At 43.4% G+C, this 23,218-nt stretch overlaps 1 protein-coding gene across 1 annotated transcript; it reads right to left on the reverse strand.

Moving 5' to 3' along the window:
- Positions 1-350: 350 nt before the first annotated feature.
- Positions 351-16,875, reverse strand: si:ch211-202p1.5 (uncharacterized protein LOC103909337 homolog). The gene is made up of 5 exons (XM_047573551.1): positions 16,774-16,875; positions 16,299-16,508; positions 8,158-8,320; positions 2,618-2,734; positions 351-975 (listed from the first exon to the last, which is right to left on the reverse strand). Exons 2-5 carry the CDS (start codon positions 16,360-16,362, stop codon positions 879-881), a joined length of 441 nt encoding a protein of 146 aa, XP_047429507.1. The 5' UTR covers positions 16,363-16,508; positions 16,774-16,875; the 3' UTR covers positions 351-878.
- Between the last annotated feature and the right edge of the window lie 6,343 nt (positions 16,876-23,218).

Raw genomic sequence — 23,218 nt, forward strand, 5'->3', positions numbered from 1 at the left:
GTCCGGGTGGTGACAGGTTCCAGAGAAACGTCCACATAAATAAAATATTACAAACATGTCACTTCACTGGTTGCTGGTTTTAATGTTGAGGCTGATCGGTGCATATGGAAATAAACGTCATATTCTACCCGTCACAGTCTCAACTAAACTAAATCTGAACCTTTAGGTCAAAGTCAAAGTATTTTCAAGAGAGAATTTTGTTTGAAGAATTTTCCCAAAAAATCTGCAATATTACGAAAAAGTCAATTCTATAAAAACTTTAAGATAAAGCTTCGGTTTGTTCTGAGACTTTATTTGCTCTATTTAATAAAATACATTTTAGAATAACTTGGGGGGGGGGGGGGGGGGGGGGGCATCCTCTCACCCACATAACAACCAATGGAAATGGAGAGATCAATTATTTTATTGTGTTTGTTGCTTTCGCCTCAGACTCTAAAACTCAATTTTACCTTCAAACATTTTCAAAGTTCGTTTGGAGATGCTCAAAGTGTTTTGCTTTTTGTGTGGAGCTGGTGGGGGGGTTGGTGATGTGAGGTTTTCAGCTGAGGGCCTGTCTAACGTCTGGTAGCAGCCTGGTCGGAGGTGTCTTCTATCCCCCAACGTGACGGCTCAGCTGAGATCATCCAGAAACACAACGGCTCCTTCAATTCTTCAACTCTTCAGCTCTTCAGCTCCTTCAACTCTTCACGTCGCTTCAGCCAAATGTTACAGAGACACGTTTGTCAGTGGTCGGCTCTCCTGTCACTAACACTTCACCACGGAGACATTTACATAAACACACACCGTACAAACTGCCGCCAGGCGGCCAAAAGGGTCCATTATTACTTATGTCTGATACATTAAAGGACTTCTGCTGCTGCTGTGGTGCCTCCTCTCTCTCAGGTCTGATGTCTGAGTACGTGTCTGCTCCTTTTTTCCCACAATGCACCTTGGTGTCTCTTCAGCTGCCTCTCTGGCTTCCTCTTGTTTTCACCTCTGAGGAAGGAAAAAACAAGTTCAATCCAAAATACTTTGTTTGTCCCTCGAGGGCTGATTCAACAAGAGAAAGAGAAAATATGTGTGTGTGATGGAAACGGATGGAATCAGAGTCGTCTTCATTGGCCAGTGAGTGAACATACAAGGACTTTGACTCTGTCACTTTGCTCAGTGGTACAAGATGAAGCAGTTAAATTAGCGTAAAAATAAAAAAAAAATGGAAAAAAACATAAACTAGACTTTCAGAATAAAATGATAATAGATAACAGATATATACAGAGAATTTGAACAGTGCTCAGTGACGCCAGCCTGAGGGGAGGAGTCTGAATGGATCGTGACCCTGGACCGGTGCAGGTCCTGGATGGAGGGAAGGTCAGGACCAGTAATCCTCTCTGCAGACCTGATTGTCCTCTGCAGTCTGTCCCTGTCCTGTCTGGTGGCTGATCCACACCAGACCGTGATGGATGCAGTCAGGACAGACTGGATTATTACAGAGTAGAAGATGATCAGCAGCTCCTGGAGCAGGTTGAACTTCCTGAGCAGAAGCAAGAAGTAAACCTCTGCTGGACCTTCTTCTGTGAGATTGTGGACTCTAGGAACCTGAATGAATCCATCGTAGGGCGGTCCCAATAAGGTTTATTAGCTTTAACAGAGTGTAAGGTCATTATAGTACTAGAGTCAGTGACAGCAGTTAAACAGATCAAGTGAGAAAATAACGCTGCAGTTCATCAAGTGGCCACTAGAGGCTCTAAAAGGGAGCAAATCCCCATAGAGCCCCATGTTAAAGAGCCCAACCTCACAGCATCAATAAACATGTTTACAGCCTGGTATGAAAAATAGTTTTAGTCTCAGTACTTTATATCTGTATTCATGACAACTCTGAACGTTCTTGTAACGCATTAGTTTATTTCTTATTAAGGTTTAAAATTCTACATACTTAAGGGCGTCCCTGCTCTGAGCTAACTGGTAGCGGAGGGTTGGTGGACGGTCTCAACACAACCCCACACGTTCATATTACACACATATGGAGTATCCACATGTGGGCGGAGTAAAGCTCAACCAACATGGCGACCGCAGGCTCCGCCCACTCCGGGCTTCATTTTCGAGGTTCAGAACCCAGCGAGTCAGGTCACGATGGGTTTGTCCATAGTTTATACAGTCGATGCTTAGACTCCTTCCTGTTTTCCAGCTAACATGTCCATAGTGCACATTACTCAGTGACTGCAATCATTTTCTAAAATGAATTTCAAGATGTAAGATAAACCTTTATTTATATCACAATGGAGAAATGTGCAGAGATTCAGCAGCAGACAGATCACACCACAGGTGGAAATGTAAGAGCATTTTGTGTCTGTACATTTTCCATTTTTTTCTTTCATAAATTTTATGAGTTCCTGAAATTTTGTATGAATTTGCTGTCGTAGTTATATTCTTTCCACTGTGAATCTAAATGGAAAAAAAGGACGGAACCACAGCTATCCTGTGTTTGAAACAGCTGTGTTTGAAACCAGTATCTACACATAAAAGTTGAAGTGCATAAATTTCTGACCATCTTCTGACCATTGTTCTTCGATAAATCTCAGTCCTGATGGTGATAGTTGATGGTGGTGATGAATAAAGGGGATGTTGTTCGTGTCCTTACTGTTGCGTCTGGACGGAGCAGAAGCTCTGACACTTCCTGTCCTCTGGGTCGGTGCAGAGGCAGCGGCTGATCTCCCTCCTCAGTCGCACCGAACCGAATCCGTACGGCACCACGTGGCTGGAAGACAGAGTCACAGATAAATGTCCACACCAAACACGACACAGGACACAAGGACGCAAAACAGTGACGCCTGCTGCGACTGCTGCTCAGCTCATCGTCCGTGTGATTACATGTTGGTCGGTATATGAGTCAGTGGAGCAGCCGCTCTCTTAGAAACCACTGCACAGGCTCTGCTTGTAAATGACGCCACTGGTGGGAGGAAGTGGTGACACGTCGGCCATCTTTATGCACAGACTGGGGGACGGACGGGGCTTTACTGGTGGACGTGGTCAGTCTCTGACCTTCAGGAGACTAGTTAAAGGTAATCAGAGCATTTCCACGACCACAGCAGTAACAAACATGGCGTCTGCGTGAGGAACAAGTCGTGTTTACTGCAGAAAAAGTGACGTGGTGCATCGTTCACAGAGGAAGAATTCCTGCCCGAATCGAGTCCATATGGATGATCTGAATAATCAGAGCGACACTAATGAAAAGTGTCAGCCCTTTCAGCCGTCAACGTTTTCATGTGTGATGCATGTGTTTTACGTGCAGGATGAATACTGTGTTACTGCAGATGTTTCTGTGGAGACTCTGATGACGAAGTGTTGGGGTCTCTCTTGGTTTAAGAGGCAGAGACACGGAGGTCAGGCTTCAGGCTCCAGGCTCCAGGGCTGGACCTTAGTTATGCTGCTATTGGTCCAGGCTGATGACTGACTTCCCATGATGCACTAAACACCGCTCCCCTCAGTTTTACTCTTTCTCTACCCATGAATTTGTTGCATGAGCACATTTGCGTGCTGCATTTATTCGGATGTGTGAATGTATTCTTTAATTTCATTCCTCCTCCTTGTCCTGTTTCTGCCCAGCCGGCCTCAAGCAGATGTTTCCCCCATCTGAGCCCTAAACGGGAGTTGTTCCTCCCACTGTCACTCTGGGGTTCCAGGCTCTGGGTTTTCTGAAGTGTCTTGAGACGATATGAATTGTTATTAGCGCCATGTAAATAAAACTGAACTGAACTGAATCTTCCCAGTGGGACCACGCCAGCCAAAGTGTGTACAGGTGTTTCTGTCCCATAGTCTGTAGGACGAGTGGACGCCATGACATCTCATCTAAAAGTGAAGCTGAAGCATGTGTAGCTCCCCCTGGTGGCTGGCTGCAGTATAGATCATGTTAGTGGACGGGACCTGGGCCAAACTAAAGCACTACAGCAGAGGCCACAAATATTTGAGTTAATATATGATGAATGTAAACAATGTCTGAGTCCATAATGGAGCTTTAAAATAATAAAATATATTCAGCTTATAATCCAACACGTCTTTGTAACTGGTGGAGCGCAGAATCAACCAATCACCAGTGAGTCTAGAGGAAGGATGGGCCAAACTCTCAGGACGGTTCCCCTCTAGATAGCCTAGCCTAGCCTAACCTAGCCTAGCCTAGCTCAACTTCAATTTCGGCAATAGGAGAAAACGAAGATGCTACGTCCACTTTTATTGTCTGGAGTCTGTGGTCTGTCCAATTAGTCCATGTCCATGTCTTCTGTTTACTGCCTGCTGCTGTCCATAGTTGTAATGTAGTAATATAGTCCCTAAATGTCCTCTCCCTCAGGTGGAGCTGATCTGGTGTATTCATAAGGTTCCAATAAATAGGAGGAGGAACCTTGGCTCTTTGTCTGACATCGTCTCCTCCCAGCCAGAGCAGCAGGAGCTAGCATTTAAGTTATCTAACATTTATGTAGCGTTGTTTTATTTCTTTATCCTGTTTGATGGGTTTCGTAGTCTCTGTCTTTTCTTTTCTTGTTTCTGATTAGGGCTCAGTTTGGTTTGTTTGGAGGGAAAGACTTTGTGCGCTGGCTTCTTCTTTGTTTGGTTCATTTGACTGATCCATCTTGTTTCTTTCAGTGTTTGTGAGCGTCTAACTTATTTAATCACAATGAATTACAGTTTAAAGCTGCTCGTGTTCGATCCCTGTGTTGTGAGCCAGTCAAGGTGTTTGTTGAAACATCGCACACAGTCTGACATTGACTCAGGAACTCATCCGACAAACTTCAAAACTACAACCGCCACAACAGAAACAAACCTGAGAACAAACGAGGCCATTTATTCTCCAGTTCCAGACACACTTTATGCATGAAGCTGTGTGACTGCTGCTGGTTGGTGGTGCCAGTGTGGCCTTCAGCCGGCTGCAGGTTGGAGGGAGATTCCACCGCCGCCACATTACTGGCTCAGTTAACTAGACCACAGCGGGAGCAGCCTGCAGATGCCATCGGCTTTACAGCAAAACAAGGACTCAGCCTCAGCTAAAAACAAAGGCTTGTTGTTGGTGAAATGCATCGTCTGCGTCAGCGTTAGGGCAGAATTCAGGTTTCAGTGTGGAACATCACGCAGTCATCTGAAAGGCTTCGTATCTGTTTCTGTTTGCGCGATGAAATGCTCAAACATCTGGGCTTCGTTTCTCTGTGAGGCTGGTAATAAAATATGACCCTTTCATTCCTGGACCTTCCTCCGCTCTCCACACTCCTTCATCAACTTTTTTGTCTGCTCATTCTTTTCCCTCCCTTCGCTGCCTGTTGACCCCCGTGTTGTTTTTACAAGTCCACTGGCCTCACTTCCATTTTTTAACAGATGTGTCACAGGGTTAGTGAGCTCTTCTCTTAAATCTAATTAAATAAACACAGTGACCTGAAGTATTGAACCATAGCTGGGAGAGTTATGGCCCCGCTACACAAAATACCAGCTGGACTCGTCCGCTCGGCTCACTGAAGCTCAAAGTCGCCTTTCAGTCACGAGCAGAACACTTGATCCTATGATTTCACTGCCAGAAAATGTTCATTGTTTCTCAGTGTGGCTGCTACTGTGCGGTTAAACTCAGATTCAGAAAAACCTTTGTCCCCAGGGGACAATTCAGTTCAATTATATTTAATCATTATAAATCAATAGTAGGTCTTAAAGGATACGGACGGAAAGTTGGACTTGTGAGCCTCCTGCTCCCTGAAAACTACACTAACTTGTGTTTCAGTTTGAAGTTAAAGATATTTTTCAATATTTTCATAAAGCATGCATTTGAACATGTCCTGCTTTAAAAGATGGACTAACCCTCTGTAAAGTCACCAATGTGTTTCATGCAGATTAGTTTGGAAAATCTTAGTTTTTTGACTTTAAAACACATCATCCCGAACATCTATTGTCCTCCTGAAGGCTCATCTCAAATGTTTCAAAATCACAACACTCTAAACCCTAACTCTAAACCCTGACCCTCCTAACCCTCCTAAACCCTAAACCCTAACCCTCCTAATCCTCCTAACACTAGGTGATTCAACATTGGTAAAGAGGTGGACAAAAGTCCAAAAGTAGTGTAAAAGTACAAGATGGTCAAAGTTATTTAGTTCTCCTGGCAGTGGTTTTAATGTTGTGGCTGATCGGCTATACCGTGTATATACTGCATATATGCAGTTGCTAAATCTCCATCCATTTGTGTTTCTGGGTCTAAAAGAACCAGAGTGAGTGCAGATGGGAACGAAGGAGCCGCCACAGAGCTCACCAGGCCTTGATAGGTGAGCGCTCGTTAGTAGGGGACGGGTTGTGTCTAATTATTTAAGGCTAAATTGGATTTTTAGGAGGAAGAAGAAAAGGGTTCTCCAGAGCTTTAGATGATGGTTAAAGCATCTTTATGGTGAAGGCAGGAAGATTGCAGCTCACCGCAGGGCTATGTTTAGACCCAACTAACAGTCTGAGACCACTGCTGCAGCCGTTTTTAGATAATCTCTGGGAGCTATTTTGGTGACACCTCTTTTTCTGTTCCCAAACTTAATTAATTTCGAATGTGTCTCATTGGCATGCCGTTAAAAAAAGATCTAGATACTTAGATTTACTCGAACCCACATGATTCACATAAGGCTGCTAATTTGCTACTTTTACCTTTTAATTCTTTAGTTTTCACCACTCATCATGAATCATTTCCAGAAAACTATTTGAAGTGAAGTAACAGAGATGTGAGCAGAATTGTGTGAGGACTCGACCGTTTGCGGGCTTTCCAGGGTCTGCCCATAATGATTGGTGGGTTGGTGTTAAAGGGTTAAGATGGGCCCATTTAGAACAGCGAGAGGAAACATGGCAGAAATTACCCTTCGTTAGGAAAGGTGCGCTTTCTTATTAGCTGCACCACATCTAACTGCTCACTCATTGCTTGTGCACACTGAACTAAAATGAAGTTAAGTGCTACCAATAGTGAAGAGAGCCTCGTGCCTGGTTCCTGTTTGAGGCAAGGCATCATAAACATGGAGTTTACTACAGCTTCACAGTCAGATTGTTTGTTTCCTTTAACGAAGCTGTCGAATTTAACATTTATATTTACACTCAGGTCATATTAGAGCTCAGAGAGTTAATAATATTGAGGCTTCTACACTCATATACGTTATGATTAAAATCTACCTTCAGTCCATCACCTGCACAGGTTTCTACTGCTCTAGACTGTGATGAGGGTTGTCTCCTCCATGTTAGATGTTAGTGTCCAGTCCCAAATGTCTCAGAAGATGACCAAGATGTCGCCATCGTCTCCATCGTCCTCATGGATTCCAGCTTTGGTCCATCTTTGTTGTTCTACCTCCATGTTTCTGTCGCTCTGTTTCTGTTTCCTCACCCTGATGTTCAGGCCACGTGGATCAAACATGCTCAGAGAGAACGGACTTATTCCAGCACTTAGGACAGATTACCACCAGACCTCTACATCTGATCCACTAGGCAGCTATAATGTCATTATTTGAGGTAAACTTAGAGTTTGTGCATTTACAGGAACTGTTCAGTGCTCTTGGTGGCCATAAATAAGTTTTACATCTCAGTCCCAATGCAGACACACAATTTATGCTCAACCAAAAGGGTTGAACAGCTTTGTATGAATCCATCATGTGCTGAGAAAGGACTTCAACATAACCCTTCACACCAAGATTCAAAGAAATCAACAGGAATGCTCCATTCAGTTGTTCCTTAGGTGTTCCTTCAGGCGCTGATCTTTCAAATGCACGAGAACTGACTCCTTCAGTTTGAAGCTAAAGAAAGAGGGACCAACGATCACCGACAGTAAAACTTTAGAATAGTTATATTTAATGTTTAAGTGTTGTTCCAACCATAAGAAAGATTTTACAATCTGAATAAATCTCAGAGTTATATACTCTAGAAACTAAAGATAGTATAGACTAGCGATAAAAAAAAATCTTCAGACTTTCCAAACAGTGGAAGTTTATCTTAGTTTTGGGCACGAGCACCCGCCTCCCTTCCTACCTTCCTCCCACCCTCCCTCAGAAACCTCCCGGCCGCTGGGGAATGCTATGCGTGTTCCACCCTTCAGGCAGATTATTGATTACATCTTTTCTTTGTTTTGCTTTGTTATCACATTAAACCGCGGTAAAATGTGGAACTGCGCAAACATGCTCAGTCTTGCAGACTCACCTCGGAGTGTTGACCCAGACGATGCCAATGTGACAGAAAAAAATACACTCCTTGTCTTTCTGGTTCTCGCAGGAGCAGCGTTTCTCACGCAGGTGGGCCTCATGGGCGAGCTGCGCCTGGGGGCCTTCCTTCGCTGTGGGACTCTTCACAGTGAACGTAGAGACTAGAAAGCAAGCAGCAGATACATGATTAGTTCAGTGAATTCATGGGAATTGTTTCTGACTGGATCGTCTGACATCCAGGTCTGCTCAGAGATGTTCGGGTAATCTACCAGATGTTGACAATTAATCAAATTTTCATTTGGTTTAAAATAGTCTCCACACAGCAGCCAAGCTATTTAGAGGAGACGCATGAGGGAACCCTCATCGCATGCCAGAAAGGTTAGTGGTAGCTTCCAGAAGACAAACAAGAAGAACGAAAACCACTATGACAAACTGGAAGTTTTTTTTTTAATATACTTTCATGGCCCTCTCTCTTTTTTAGAGGTTGCATAAAGAATTTGTGTTTTTACTGATATTTCAGTATGAATGTGTGGTTTATTGAAACAACCTAACATTATGTCATACTTTATAGATCATGTTATATATACTTTAGGTATTCATGTACCTCAGTTGTTGACATTCCAGTCACTGGACACTTATTATCATTATCTTAGTCATTGAATTAAACTGATTAAAACCATCTTAAAATACTGTATGTATTAACTGATTCCATATTAGTGAGGTTTTTAGATGTTTATATGTTGTTTTTCTTTGAAACCAAGAGTTAAAAAGATGGCGGACACATTACACATAAAGCTTACTCAGTTATTATTTGGCCATTATGCTACGCTAAGCGTCTGTAACAGGGCGGTAGCTGTAGCCGTGGTAAAACCCTGACCTGCAGCAGGATGAAAAGGTTCATGGTTATATATCTGTTGTTGAGATACCACACTGACAGCTTTCCCTTTACTGTATCACAAAAATGTTTCAGCCCTTGTTCAGTGAAGATCAATCAACAGCCCAACATGACCAACTATTTATCCACTCACATCTTGGGCCATATGACGTAACGTGATTCCTGTAAGACTGACTGAACCTTTTCCCTTTGTTTTCCCCTTAGTTTTTTTGGCTGGCACCACAGCTGCTTCTTCCTACTGAACAACAACCACAGCATGAGCAGATATGCTATAGTGTAGCTCTCGTGCATGTAGCCAGGCCCGTGTCTACATGCACACATGTACATATTAAAAAAACAAAAAGCCATGCCCACACTGCGCTCATAAAGCAGACAGAGCCTACAGACAGCCTTTGATGTCGCTCTCAGTGCACACTGGGGAATGTTCGGGCGTCTAAAGCAGCAGAATAACACCTCTCCTCGCCATAAACGGAGCAGCTCTGCCCCGTGTGCTGTCATCTCCCAGAGAATCATATATGTCAGGTAATTATTCACATGAAGTTTACATAGAAAGCTGCCCTTGGTCCAAAATGCTTGAGGCTGAGCAACAATACAGGAGTCCAACCACAACCTGCAGACTCTCCAGCTTCATTTAAAGGCTCTGTCACCAACATCCAGTGTTGTTTTCTGACGCTGCTCCACGTGGGTAATGGCCTCCCTCCTAACAACATTTTCCCGGTCTTCCTGATTGATCCTGAGGTATTCCCATTTCAGATGATCAACACTTTCATTCCCTCCAGATGTCTGACCTCATGACCCCATCTCTCAACAGTGAGAAAAAAGCCGTTCTGATGAGTGTGAGATGTTTGGAAGGGAGGGAACCATAGCCTCAGACCGGCGTGACCTCAAAGTCACACTACATGACCTGAACTATGAGAAGCACAGCCCACTCCTGCAGGCCGGCCTGGAGGAGGAGCTTGTTCATGGTATCTGGTCTCTGGGATCAGCAAAGAAGCAACATGGTGGACCCACCACCTGCAGGCAAACAGTGTTGGAGTTGGTTGGCAGGATACGATAGACACCTTTAATTGGTTCAGTCAACTCAAAAATCTGTTTTACTATTTGGAGTGAAGCTGAAGTCATGTGACATGTTGCTTTTAAGCAGATTTAAGTTGGTCCGTGCTCTTTTGGCTTTACTGTCATTGTGACACGGAGGACGCCGGAACCCAGTTCACATGATGCTCTTTCCTAAACACAGACACTAAGCAAAACTCAGATAAAATGTGCCAGCGTACACTGACTGTTTGTGTTTGATGAAGGAGCTGTGGTGTAGATATTGGTTTGAGATGTCCAACATATTTCAGATAGAAACATTCCCAGAATGAACCTCTAATCTAATACTGATAATGACAAGCTTCACCCTGACTTCCTGACCTCCCCGTAGGCTCGACATGACAAGAACCCGTCTCACCCTGGCTCCAGGCCTGACCAACATTGCCCTGAATGGAGAAGGAATATCGGAAAAAGGTCTTTGTTTAAAGACATAAAGTACATGGTGCGAATGATCAATGTTTAATGTATATTTAATATATATTTACAACTCCTGATTTAATATAGTTTGGATTAAAGGCTTCAGAAGACGGTGCGCTGCCTTTTTATCTGGAGTTTGTCTTGTAGCATGAATACACAAAAAGGACACAACCTCCCAAACGTTTTGGGCAGCTACGTTCTGCAGTGCCAAGGCAAACTTTACTGAACCGAAGGTATTTTGTTCTGATGCTGAAGAAAACACGGCAGGTTTTAGTCCATTTGCCATGGACCTGGTGAGAGTGGCTTATGGAGTTAGGTTGGACAAGCAGGTGGGAAGGTTGATATTCAAACACAACACTAAGAGCTGGTTGTGGACGCGCCAGGCTGGAGTCCTCTGGTCTCTGTGCAGCTTCATTAAACAGCAGTGACCAGACTGACGGTGTCATCATGGGACTGGACGTTGCAGCAGCTTGAACAACAGTCGTGGTATCGGTTTGAATCCATCATTCAGATCCGTTAGTGTTTCCATGTCAGCGCGGCCGAAGCGCCAACAGCTGCCGTCGCTCTGGGATCAGTTTCAAGCAACGTCAATAAAATAAAAAAACCAAACAGTGTGAACCCTGAACTTAATGGTTAATGGAAGCCAGACGGAGTGAGACCACATACAATAACGACATTAAGCTACACCATGCTCACTATGAGCAAAAAGAAAACAAAAGATCTCGACATAAATCTACACAGGAGTTTTAAATACATTTTAAGTGCTGACCCCCCCTCCATCCCCTAACCCCCCAACCCACCAACCCCTCCATTATTGGGAGTAGATGTGACATCAGAGTTTCCTAGCTAACGGCAGTGAATTGTACTTTATGGATGTAAACATAGAACTTTTTCCTTTGCATCAGGCCCTCGTCTCTTCCTGCACCTCCTTCACCGTATTATCTTTAAGTGTTCGCTGTCTTCTCTGAAAGAGGAGAGTTGTGTGTCCAGGCCAATGTGCGCTCATACTATTTGTAATTGTGCGAGTATGCATGCCACTGTCAGTGTTGGTTTGTTTGTGTGGTTCTGAAAAACAAAACAAAAAAACACGAAGAAATGCCAAGAGGCTTCTAGCTTGTTTGGAGGCTGCCAAGGGAAAGTTTAATTTCTTGCCCTGTTATGAGACAGTCTGGTTGGCTCCACGGGGTTTGACAATATTTGATAATATACTGGCAGATAAGCTGCTAATCCAGGAGCCAGCTGTTTGGATTGGAAGCAGATACTCTGCAGGTAGACGCCAGTGACATTTAATTGTTTTCTTCATCTTTATTGGCGTGCATATATAATACATATGGAAGGAAGGAACGCAGCGATGTTGTGTAAGAAGTGAAAACATAATCACGGATGTGAACACACTAAGGCATTCCATGTGCATTGTGTTTTTCTACTCTTGGTGGTTTCTTGGGAGGTAATAGTAAGTGCTGAGGCCAACATGGTGTCCAATATAAACTCCTGATTTGCTTTTGAAGCCAAACTGGAGGCTGTTTGAATCCCCTGGACTGGCAGTAAGAAACACCCTCACCTCTATTAACTGACTGGTGACCCGCTGAGGCCTGTTAACCAGCAGCTGTAACATGAGAAGCCTTCCTGACCTCCAGAGAGAGAGGAGTGCAATGCAAAAACAAGAAGTTTAAGCCTAGGGACAGAGACCAGGAATCTGCTTGTCCCAGGACGGAGCTAAGCCACGGCCCAGTGAGCGGCAGCAGCTTAGCACCAATATTTACAACTGAATATTTCATTCTCTTTCCAGAGCTACTGAAAAAAATATATGTTTTGAGATGTAACACAACAATACGTCTATTGTTCATCTTTTTATAGAACACATTTCATTTAGTTAAACATGCTATCATCTAATGCCATGCTAACAACATGCTATCATTTAATGACATGCTTTGTGAGTAACACACCAGATCATGTTGAGTACCGTTAGCATTGTGTAGTCCTGTCATTCGCGCTAACCCTAACGATCCTTCCTGTAATTTAATACCATGACATTAATTGTGAAAAGCTAAAAATGTGTTACCATGACATGTGAAATATGCAGTTAGTTTCAGATTAGTTGTCAATGCAGCAGTTTGTGTGTGTGCTGCTTGTGTTGCTTTGTAAAGAGCATGAAGCTCCTTCTTCCTCCGAGCAGACTGCATGACGTGACGTGAAATGGCTTCGTAGCATCCGGATATGAGCGGCTGTGGTTCCTGTTGTTGGGTGATTTCAGTGCTTCAGCTGCACTGGCTCCATGATAAGATACACTGGAGTAACCAGTTACAGTAGTTTACTCATCTAATGTTCTGGGAGGTTTTGTGCACATTTTGTCTTTGTGTTGGAGGGTTTTGAGCAGAACCATCAGCTCTATGTGACAACACTTAGTTTCCAGCTGAATGACTCATAGTGGTTGAAGGATCTATCAAATTGATGGAGATAGTTTTTTCCCCCGTAATGAAGTCCAGCTGGAGTGTTACCACATTCTGATCAGATCTTTATCTAATGTGTTCCTATATGCAGCTCAGTAGCTGACAGGATTCAGACCTTTAAGGCGCCCATGAGGTTGTTCATTGACTCATTAAATCTTCTGACTAAAGGAACATCGGTGCATTTTCACCTCAGCAACATTGTGGGTAAATTAAACTGCATTTACATTTAAAAAAAAATAAATAAAAATTGGTTAAGGGTGTATTTCAATTTCTGCTTGTTCAGTCGATCGTGCCTGTACTTACAGAGGCTTCGGGGTTTATTTCAAGGCCCAGGTGTAGTTTTGTGATTGTACAGTATATGGCTGTTTACTGCATTGATCCCCAATAAGGCCCCTGCAAACACTCAGTACAGACCAAGACCAAAGGGAGAATGATAGTATGAGAGTAGATGGAGAGAAGTTGAGAAACGTACAGACGGTGGGTGGAAAAAGGAGAGCGAGGTTAAGCCACAGAGAGAGGGTCAACATGTTGACAGAGGGGCACATAAAGATTTCTCAGAGGTCCCTCTGCTAACACAAACTCTGCCCTAAAAATATTTATTTAATTTAAGTGGGGAGCGGAAAAATCCTCACACTGTATCTCACGGCATCTCACTGAGTTGAACACAAGGAAATGAGTAGATTTAGGGCTGGGCAGGCCTCCGTAAACCGTAAACCGTAAACCGTAAACCACAAGCTCTATTCTATAGTGATGAGGTCAACTTAAATGGCAACATTTCCCCGGCAGCGCGCTCAGCTTTCACTTTTTATGACCGACTTCTTCTTTATGCAGGAACAACATCAACATTCCCTCAATGTAAAGGCAACGCATGCAGAACTTTAATCAATACATCTTTTCAGTTTTGTGTTTTTGCTGCATTCCAGCTGATTTCCAGCTGTCCCCATAGAAGACCTGATGCTGTGACATTTGTAGCAAGAATTATAGAATATATATATATATGAACAACATAAAACATATTAAAGAAAAAAAAACTTATAATTTTCCTATTTTATAGCCACATTAGCTGCTAACATCTGCATGCAACTTAATTAATGTTTAGCTTAGCATTTGACCTTGCTAAAGACTGCTAACTGAGACTTGGTGGATAATCGTTTATACAGGTTCATCCTCAGAGGGACATGGTTATGGTTATTTTCCTGGCAGAAATTGTTGGAACTTATAGATACATGATTGGACAGGCCATCAGTTCACTGTGTTTCATGAACCACAGGGTGCAGTCTGAGACGGTTTGAAAGCTAATACGCAGTCAGTGGCTCTGGGTTTAAGTCTATTTTCTGAAACAAGTAGATCTTGATTTTAAATATGCATCCAAATCCTCAGATATATTTAGAGCTATAGTCCACTTCCTGCAAACCCTCATTAGAAATGTTGCTGTGGTCACATAAGACTGGCTTCTCACACCAAAACTCACAAAGATTCGAGTCTGACTCTGAGACACTGTCAGGAAAGAAACCGATTAGGTTTAAAAAGTGAAGAGCTGGAAAAAGCAAAGACACATGGAAGATGAGAACCTAGAGGGAAAATGTTGTGGCGACATCACAAGTCTTTAGAACGAATGGCATCAGTTTGGTGAATATTTCTGTCACAACTTAGTAAAATAGTTTTGAAACTGAAATATCTGTAAATGAATTGAACTGGGCAGTCATACTGATCTATGGTGGTTCAGGAACTAAGAAGACTTTGCGCTACCTTAAAAGGTAAAAACCATTTCCTTCCTAACCCAAAGTCAGATATTAACAGTGATTCCTGAACCAGAAACACAATTACTCGAGTTGCGCTACTGCAGACTGAAAACGAAGAAAACGTTCAGTGTCCTACTGAACAGCAGCAGTGAGCTTGAGAGAGAAGCTAGAGAGGAAGCTCCTGCTCCTCCATCTACTCTGTTACACCTGAATTAACAACATGGCAGACAACACGCCCTGGGCCTTGAGACCAGGCGCCCTACGAGAGTATTCTGTTGGAATAGGCAGCACTAAAGCATCGTCAGCTGACAGGTCAGGAGGTCTTTTATCACCTGGTCACATCTCCAACATTCAACAGGGCAGCTGTCCTACCACCACTCAGATCCCCAGGACAAGGCAGGAACGAGTTCATGCCGTGGAATCAGTAGAGTGTGTCAGTACGTCAGAGCTCAGTCACATCCACTGCTGATCTGGATGAAACGCTGGAACTGTGGAATGGACAGTGAAGGTGTTTCACCACGTAGGACGGTTTCACAGAATGGGGACGGACTTTCACAAAACATGATCTACGGGAGGAACTATATATGCAGGTGACAGAAGTGCAAACTAATTATTATAATTGCCTTTGGGTAAGAGGTAAAATGAGTCTGTGCAATCATGAGTGTATTACAGTCTGCAGTAACAACCTGGTAGCTGCAGCCAAAGCGTACATCACACCTGTTTTCATCAGAACCACAGTAACGTGTCCGTCTCTTGAGAAAGGATTCATTTTTAATAAAAACGGCTTTTACCACACAACCACCACGCGCTGCAGAGTGATGGCCGGAGGCTTCATGGTGTGGCTCTGGATCACACAGGAGAGTGTGAATGGAGAAGAGCTGCCACTCTCCGTACAGTGACACTGTCTCTGGCATACTGTCGTGAGACAAAAAGATTTGATCTGAGATGCCACCAGAGCCACTCAAACAACAGATTCCTCCGTGATCCTGTGGGTTCGTACTGTAGCACCGGAATCTGCAGGTAAAACCTCTGGCACTGACATCAAGTAAATGCATTCCAGATTCTCCATGTGGTGTAATACCTCAAACCCTGTGTGATACAGAGTGCTGCATTCCTGAATGTATAACCGTTTGTTCTTTTGTTAAAACTTCATTTTGTTACAAAACTGTTTGAAATCACTGATGTGAATCATCTCCAGCAGTTTTGCAATAACATGCAGGAAAATGTAATGAATAATTGAGAATGAGCAACGATGCGTAGGAACAAAACAGGCAGGAGAAAAGTGATTTGAAAATAAATAGAGAAACGGATCTTTTCTATTTTTAACCAGCTGACTGGACTTAAAGTATAAACCTTTATATTTGCTTTTACTTGTATTTGCAACTTTTCAAGAAATGTCTCTTTCAGAAACATGTTAAATTACAATGTCGGTATTAAGTAACGTCCCAGCTCTATCTTGCCATCACCTGTCCAGGACAAGACGGGTTTATGTTGCTCTGACACCAGCTGCAGCCACTTAGAAAGATGTTAAAGATGCGTTTACCTTGATGCTGCTGGATCAACATCAGAGTTGTGGTGAGGAGCCAGAGGTAAGTGAAGTCCATCATGCGAGCCTCCTCAGCATCCAGGTGAGAAATCAAAACCAAAAACAAACCAGCGCCTCAGTCTCCACGTAAAAAAAAAAAAATCCTCACAGCTGCCTCCTTCTTCCAGGCGTGAAACGAATGCACCGAGGTCTGCTTCAGTCAGACACCTGAGGAAAAAACAGCTGCTTCAGCTCAGGTTTGCATCACATGTCCATGTCAGGTGAAAATGGTAGAAACAGTTGCCACACGGGTGTGGTGCTGAACTAAAGCCCGGCTCAGGCTGTGGAGCTATACTATCCTTAGAGGCAGCTGTGGTTTCCAGATGGAGGGAGGAGGAGGAGGAGGAGGAGGAGGAGGATACAGAGGGGAGGCTGGCTCTGCAGCAGGACACCTTCACAGCTCGCAAGTCATTAATCACGACCTGCCGCTCACCCGTGTCTTTGCTTTCCCCCATCGTTATGCAACCTGAAGTCTCTTCTGTCCTTCACACGTCTTCATCTGAAGGAAACGTACGTATGGACATCGTCCTGCCACTGACAGACGGAAAAATGAATAAATCATTGTCCAGGTCAACAGGCCTAGACACCGTTAAACATGTCGTTGTTATAAATAGTTATATAAAATAAATAGTTAAATCATTTATTGGCCACAGTGGGGCCTGACAGATACACAACTACATGACTTAACGTATAAGTGTTGTTTAGTGTTAAAGATAGCAGGTTAAACCCTTTCAGTAAGACTGCACTAGTAATGTTCTTGCACATGTTCCATGTTCAGCGTTGGCTTCTTCATGTGGATGTGAAGGTGTGTTTGGGAACATTCTCCTCATTCTTTTCAACTTTTTGCAGACAGAGTGATGTTGTCAGTATCTAACTGGATCCAGCCTTTATCTCTAAATGTTCCCAACTTAGCACTAAAATATGAGCGCGCTACACTGTGCCGACCGGTTGGAAAGGTGTCCCGTTCGTAAATTCCAGGAACCCCCTTCTTTTCTAAAGCATACCATACAAAAAGCATCACGCCACAGAACAACCGGGAACTATATAGTCTCATCTGATCCAGGAAAATCATCAGTGGCCACATCCAGGAATCTTAAAAATCAGAACACACTATAAAATGTCTTATGTACAGTCTGTCAGGACATCAACTATAATCATCAGGCTCTCTGAGGATCATCCCACAGATACTGCATCAGTTTGGGATCTAGTGAATCTGGAGGCCAGGTTGATGTGATGTTCTTCACGTTTGTTCCTAAAGTGTTTTGCCAGGCTTCATGCTGCTGGGGATGGCTGCTGTCATTGCTATGGGGTGGGGTGGGTCCACACCAATGAACACCAGGACCGAAAGTTTCCCTTCAGAGCACTGAATTATCACCAGATGGTTCTAATGTTATTTACTCCTCCTGTCAGTGGTCATAATGTTGTGGCTGATCAGTGTACGATGAGAAGGAAAACGTGAGGTACTTGGTTCTATCATTAGGAGGCAGTCGTATCGATCCATGACTCAGCTCGGTTCATTTGTTCCAGAACAGACGTGGTTCCTGTGTCCAAACCAGAACAAAGGCCCCATGTGAGGGATAAACTCACTTTATTTTATTTCATTATATATTTTATTTCATTCCTTTATTTTGCCCACGGATATGCACAGCCTCAACACCAAAACAAAACTAAACCAAACAGATCAGGGTTCACCACCAGTACCTTTCTTCAACACAAGCACGCAGACAGACGGTCTGTCAGGCCGTCGCCAGCAGCCGTCATCCACCAAGTTCATCTGGTCTAAATGTTCCATCGTAAAAAAACGCATCCTTACAAACACGGAAGCTAAAAAGTTAAGGAATTCACTTCCAGAAGAAGCTGTGAAGAGTCTTTGTTAAATTATAACCAGAGGAGAAAAACAACCGTTCACAGTCACATCACTCACTCAGAATCACCAGCTGACATGACCCCTCCTCCCCCTCTGAGCATATAACTTTTAATAGTGCCGTGTCTTTGACTGTGGGAGAAAAACCAACACAACCCATTTATGTTGTTCAGAGGAACCAAATCCTTCAGTGGATCAGGTGGGACGGGGGCCAGCATGAAGTGGCTTTAAGTTATCTGGGCGTCTTCGGATGCAGAGGAATGTGTCATGAACGCCGACAGTAAAGATTGGCTCGACCTGCCACTGTCCAGGTGTAAATTGTTGAGCAAAGTACAAAGATCCTGAGAGAGGATCCCGAGGTGAATCAAAAGTCACCGTGGTCCTGGATGTGAACTGTTTGGCAGATGATCTCCTCTACATGTTTGTGTTGGATTTAATTGCAGAGGAGTTGCCGTTGTCGTCTATTCTGAGGTCATCTGGAGCTAAATCCTGTACGCTGAGCGGGGGGGAAATGACAGAACCGCAAAAGGTGGCCTCGTGTTTTCATCCAGTCTTTTTTTATCTTATTTTGGGCGCCCGGGTTTAGGGGAAGCAGTCTCGCTGTGTTTCTGACATTTTAACCAAGGAGAGGCCACTGCGGTAAACCAGATTCATAAAGAGATTAACGAGGACAATCCAAACATCTGGGAGGCACATTCTACGGCGAGCTCCACAAAGAAGACTCTGCTCGGGCTTCCCCACTGTTGCTCAATCAGAGCTTGTGAAAGTCTTTAAAATGAGGACAGAATGCAGAAACGCAAACTGCAAAGGAAGTGAGTGTTTCACCACCATGGATGAAAGAGCCACAGCGGAAACGGGCAGCGTTTCATTTACTGGAAACTTAAAGATTGTAGCGAGGTGGAGTTTTAATCTCGACTGAAACTGAGATTTCTGTATTTGTGAGAGTGAAACATGGATGGATCTCAGTACTAACCCTAACCCAGCCTGAGGTTAGCCTAGCTTAGCATGAAATCTGGTTCTCTGTAAAATACAACGAATATTGTGATGTGTGGTTTTTGGAAAAGTTCTGCGCTGGGACTGCATCTTTACTAAGTTGAATCCAGCTGTTCAGTTCTTCTGTTCAACATCTGTGGCTAAGATAATGTTTTTAAATTGTAGCTTTTATAATATTTGAAAATTTGGCATGATACGACTTTCAAGACTGTGGTCGTGTCAAACTGTGTAAGGAAAACTTTGTGAAATTTGGCAAAAAATGATGAATACTGTAAAAAGAAAACCTTAGTTCGGAGCTCATCCAACTTTGGAACATGAAAGGTTTTTACTGCCTCTGGCTGTTGTTGGCCACGAAACAGCCTGTAAGTCGTCCTAAAATCTACATATTAACATTTACATACTTCAAGATGCAAAGTGTTACGGTGCATTCACACAAGCAGACGTGAGATTCATGCCTCACAAAAACATTCATTTACGGCTTTAAATTAAATCCACAAATATGGAGCATAAATAACTCCCACATCAAGTCATATCTGTCATATCTCCAGTAATCTGTGACACATTAAAATCCACTCAGCAGCAGCAGATAAATGATTTAAAGCGTGCGCATGCTTGTGTGTTTGTGTGGGTGTCTGCTTGTCGTTTAGCCGACTGTTTGACTCCTAATCGGGTTCTTCAGGCGGATAATTAGAGAGCAGGAACTGGAAACAACAGCCTGTCGCTCCCATTGCCTCGAGATATGGCTCAATTACAGAGGCGGAGGTGAGATAATGCAGGAGAGGAGGGGGAGGCGAGGAGAAAGGGAGGGCGGCGGGGAGCGGTAGTAAAAGAGGAACTGGTGGTGAGAAAAAAAAAGAAGGGAAAAGGACACATAGGTGGTAAAAGAGGGAGAGGCGAATGTGGCTCGAGTTCATGTTGCATCAAAACAGAAAAACAGACGAGAGAAAGCGTGAGGTCAAGATTTTCCGTTTAAAACAGTTGTGGAGCGGAGCACATTAAGAATATTAAAAGCAGTCCAGAGCAGGAGCTTCATGCAGAGAACACAGAAGCAGCAGTGGAGGAACTACTTTCTCTTGAATGGACATTAAAGGACTTTAGAAAACACCCCACATATGGAATAATCATCCTAACACATTCATCATTTTAAACTTTACTGACCACTTTCTTTACTATTTTACAACAGGAACGTAGCTCAGTGTTTGTGGAACATTTCTTCTGGTTTGATTTGCTCCTAGTTTGTTGTGTTGATTGTTTTAATAATTCTGCTGTTTATCAGCTGCTGATCTTCCTGACGTCCACACAAAACCTATTTAGGAGAAGAAAAAAAACTTTCTGTGCAGAAAGACTAAAGTCTGTGTCTCTGTCTTCTCTGATTTGGTACAAATATATTCTACAGGTTATTAGGAACATATTGTACATCAAAAGCACTAATATATGATAAACGAATGACGTTTAAATCTTTTAAATAATCACTTTAATCTAATTAGAAAAAGGCCTAAAGCAGGTGGTAAATGGTAAATATCACATTCGATCCACAAGGATTTTACTACAACGTAAGTCTGTAAAGAGTGTGAAGTAGTTATACGCTGAAATATCAGCAGCAACGTAAATTATATTCTTAATAGAATCTGATCAGAGATTTCCTGCAAGAAAATGTGGAAATTCCATGAAAGCAGCCATTTTGGAAATGACTGCCAAACACTAGTGACTGAAGAGCATGGATAAATCCACCAGGGGGCAGATGACCAGCAACCAATTAAAACAAGTATTTGAGATAAGCATTGATTTCTGGGTGGAGCATATGTGTTGAGAACTGATCTGTCAAATGACCCGTTGGAGCTATGGGGTTAAATTCCTGACAGTTTCTGCAGAGGAAGAAAAATGTCTGGAAGAGATGAGAAAATGACATATTTGGCCACCAAGAAAGAAAAAGCCTACACGGTACCCTGGAGAACATTGTGTTCTAGACACGTGAACGGTGGAGCTTTAGAGGATGAAATATGTCAGTGAATCACTGCAGACGTTCATGGTCAGAGGACAGATGCCACTGACGAAGGGCTGCAGGGAGGGACGAACCAGATACGCCTCCTCCCCTTCTCCCATCTGTTTCCAGGTGTAGCATACAGTACATGAAGCTTCATAAAAACATATGGACTGTGATGCAGTTTGATAAACGTCCTCCATTTGAGCCACTGGCCAAAATGAAAATGAGAAAAGTGTGTATTGTCAGGAGGAAGCGGTTCTAGCAGATGCCTGAAGCTGCTGCAGGATCAGTAGCTCGGGTCCGGCTCCGCTAACGTAGCGACACGGGCCCAGGACGCGTTAAAGACAGGCCCAACATGTCACTCTGCTTGTTTCTTGTGGTCGCTTGTGTTTTTCTTCACCAGCTCTGAAGCTACAACATTTTAAAGCGTTCTCTGAGGTTATTTATTTTGGCAGCTGTCAGGCTGACATCGTTGGCACGAAGTGTCATCCATAAGGTCAGTGGAGTCTTTGAGGATTCAAGAGATAAAAGTTCCACTAAGTTCTTTTTAAATCTCCCTCTGGCTTTTATTATCAGTTACTTTTGGACTTTATTAGCTCTTCAAAGTCCAGATCTGACTGGCAGAGAGAAGCCAAAAAAAAGCAGATGGGTTTGATATAAAGAGTTGGTCGGTTTCATGCCTTCTGCCTTTAAGGCCTCGTTCAAAGCTCGCACCACCACCAGGAGCCTGTGTTCACACCGAGCTTTAAATGTGGCTCCGCGTCAGTCTCCAGCCTGGAACCAGAGCTTGGACCTGAGTTCTCTGTACGCACCTTAACTCAACAGCAGAACACGGTGTAGAACAGCTACCAGCTCTAATGCTTCTGTTTCAGAACCAAGAACACTGTTGTCTGGATTTTGTGCATCATCATCTCTGCATCGATGTTAGTTATTTTAGTGAGCTGCACATAACTCATAAAACAAAGACACCGGCGATTACTGAGGACAAGTTCTTAACTACGTGGGGTGACTTAGTCCGTGGGCTTTAGCCTGGATGCTCCCTTCTTCTCCCCGTTCTGTTCTTCATTTAATGACAGGAGTGGAGTCAGGTGATGGGAACCTGCTGGTGTTACAGCAATAACAATAACAAGCCTTAAACATTTCTGTTACTTATGCAGCCAAAGGAAACAGCAGCGGCCCTTTTTTTTTCCAGCGCTGTGTGTTTGCATGTGGCTGTAAATGTGAACCTGGCCTATCCCCCGGAGAATATGGCAATCATTAAGTTAGAGATCTTCAAAAGGCCGATCACACACAGCTTCATCTGAACAGTATCAGAGCGAAATGAAGAGCGACAGCTCAGCTGCATGTCCTGAATACACGGTGACATCAAAACTGATGTGTGCAAACTGCAGGGCTGGACCGCTCGCCCTGATTCCCTTCAGATCAGCGTCACACATCTAGCCTGTGCTATGAGACAGTGGAGCTGTTGTCTGCAGGCAGCGATCAGCCGCTGCAGCTGAACCAGTGTCTTCCTTTGTTTCTGGTCATTTTCTGACAGTGTCCGTGCTGAAAATGCTGAAAATTAAAACGCAACCTTGATCAAATGTGATTTCTAATGTAAATGTAACAGACCGACTTCAAACTTCATGACCCTGAGCTGTGTAAGTGGCATGAAGAGAGTCAGAGCAGCTGCTCCAGGTTTAAGTGGATGTCCTCAAGCAGATAAATCCCCAGACGTGAATCAAAAAACTAATTCCTAGTTCAGAGCCAATTAGTCCCATAACTGTCTGTCTTCTCTAACTTGAACGTTTGCGGTTTTCTCTGTTTTCTATCACTGCAAACGAAACATGTTCAGGTTCTTGACTGATTGATGCATAAAGAAAGACGGAAAGCTTGGACGGGTTCAAGGAAAATGTAATGGAAAGTTCTAACTGTGCTTAACACTGCTCCAGCCCAGCCTTTGGGCTTATAGTTGATTTCATTAAATTATTATTTCTTTTTACAGTGTAGTCAGGGTTTTGCCACAGTTTTTATATAAACTCATCCCTCTTTGTCTTC

The sequence above is a fragment of the Mugil cephalus genome, chromosome 21 (assembly GCF_022458985.1).
Source record: "Mugil cephalus isolate CIBA_MC_2020 chromosome 21, CIBA_Mcephalus_1.1, whole genome shotgun sequence".
In the NCBI taxonomy this organism is placed as follows: domain Eukaryota; kingdom Metazoa; phylum Chordata; class Actinopteri; order Mugiliformes; family Mugilidae; genus Mugil; species Mugil cephalus.

Excerpts from the sequence above, each read along its gene's own strand:
- si:ch211-202p1.5 (XM_047573551.1), bottom strand. The coding sequence starts at position 16,362 with ATGATGGACTTCACTTACCTCTGGCTCCTCACCACAACTCTGATGTTG. Across the intron at positions 2,735-8,157 it reads GTCTGGGTCAACACTCCGAG|CCACGTGGTGCCGTACGGAT; the intron begins GTGAGTCTGCAA and ends TCTGTCTTCCAG. Across the intron at positions 976-2,617 it reads TGCTCCGTCCAGACGCAACA|AGGTGAAAACAAGAGGAAGC; the intron begins GTAAGGACACGA and ends TTCCTTCCTCAG.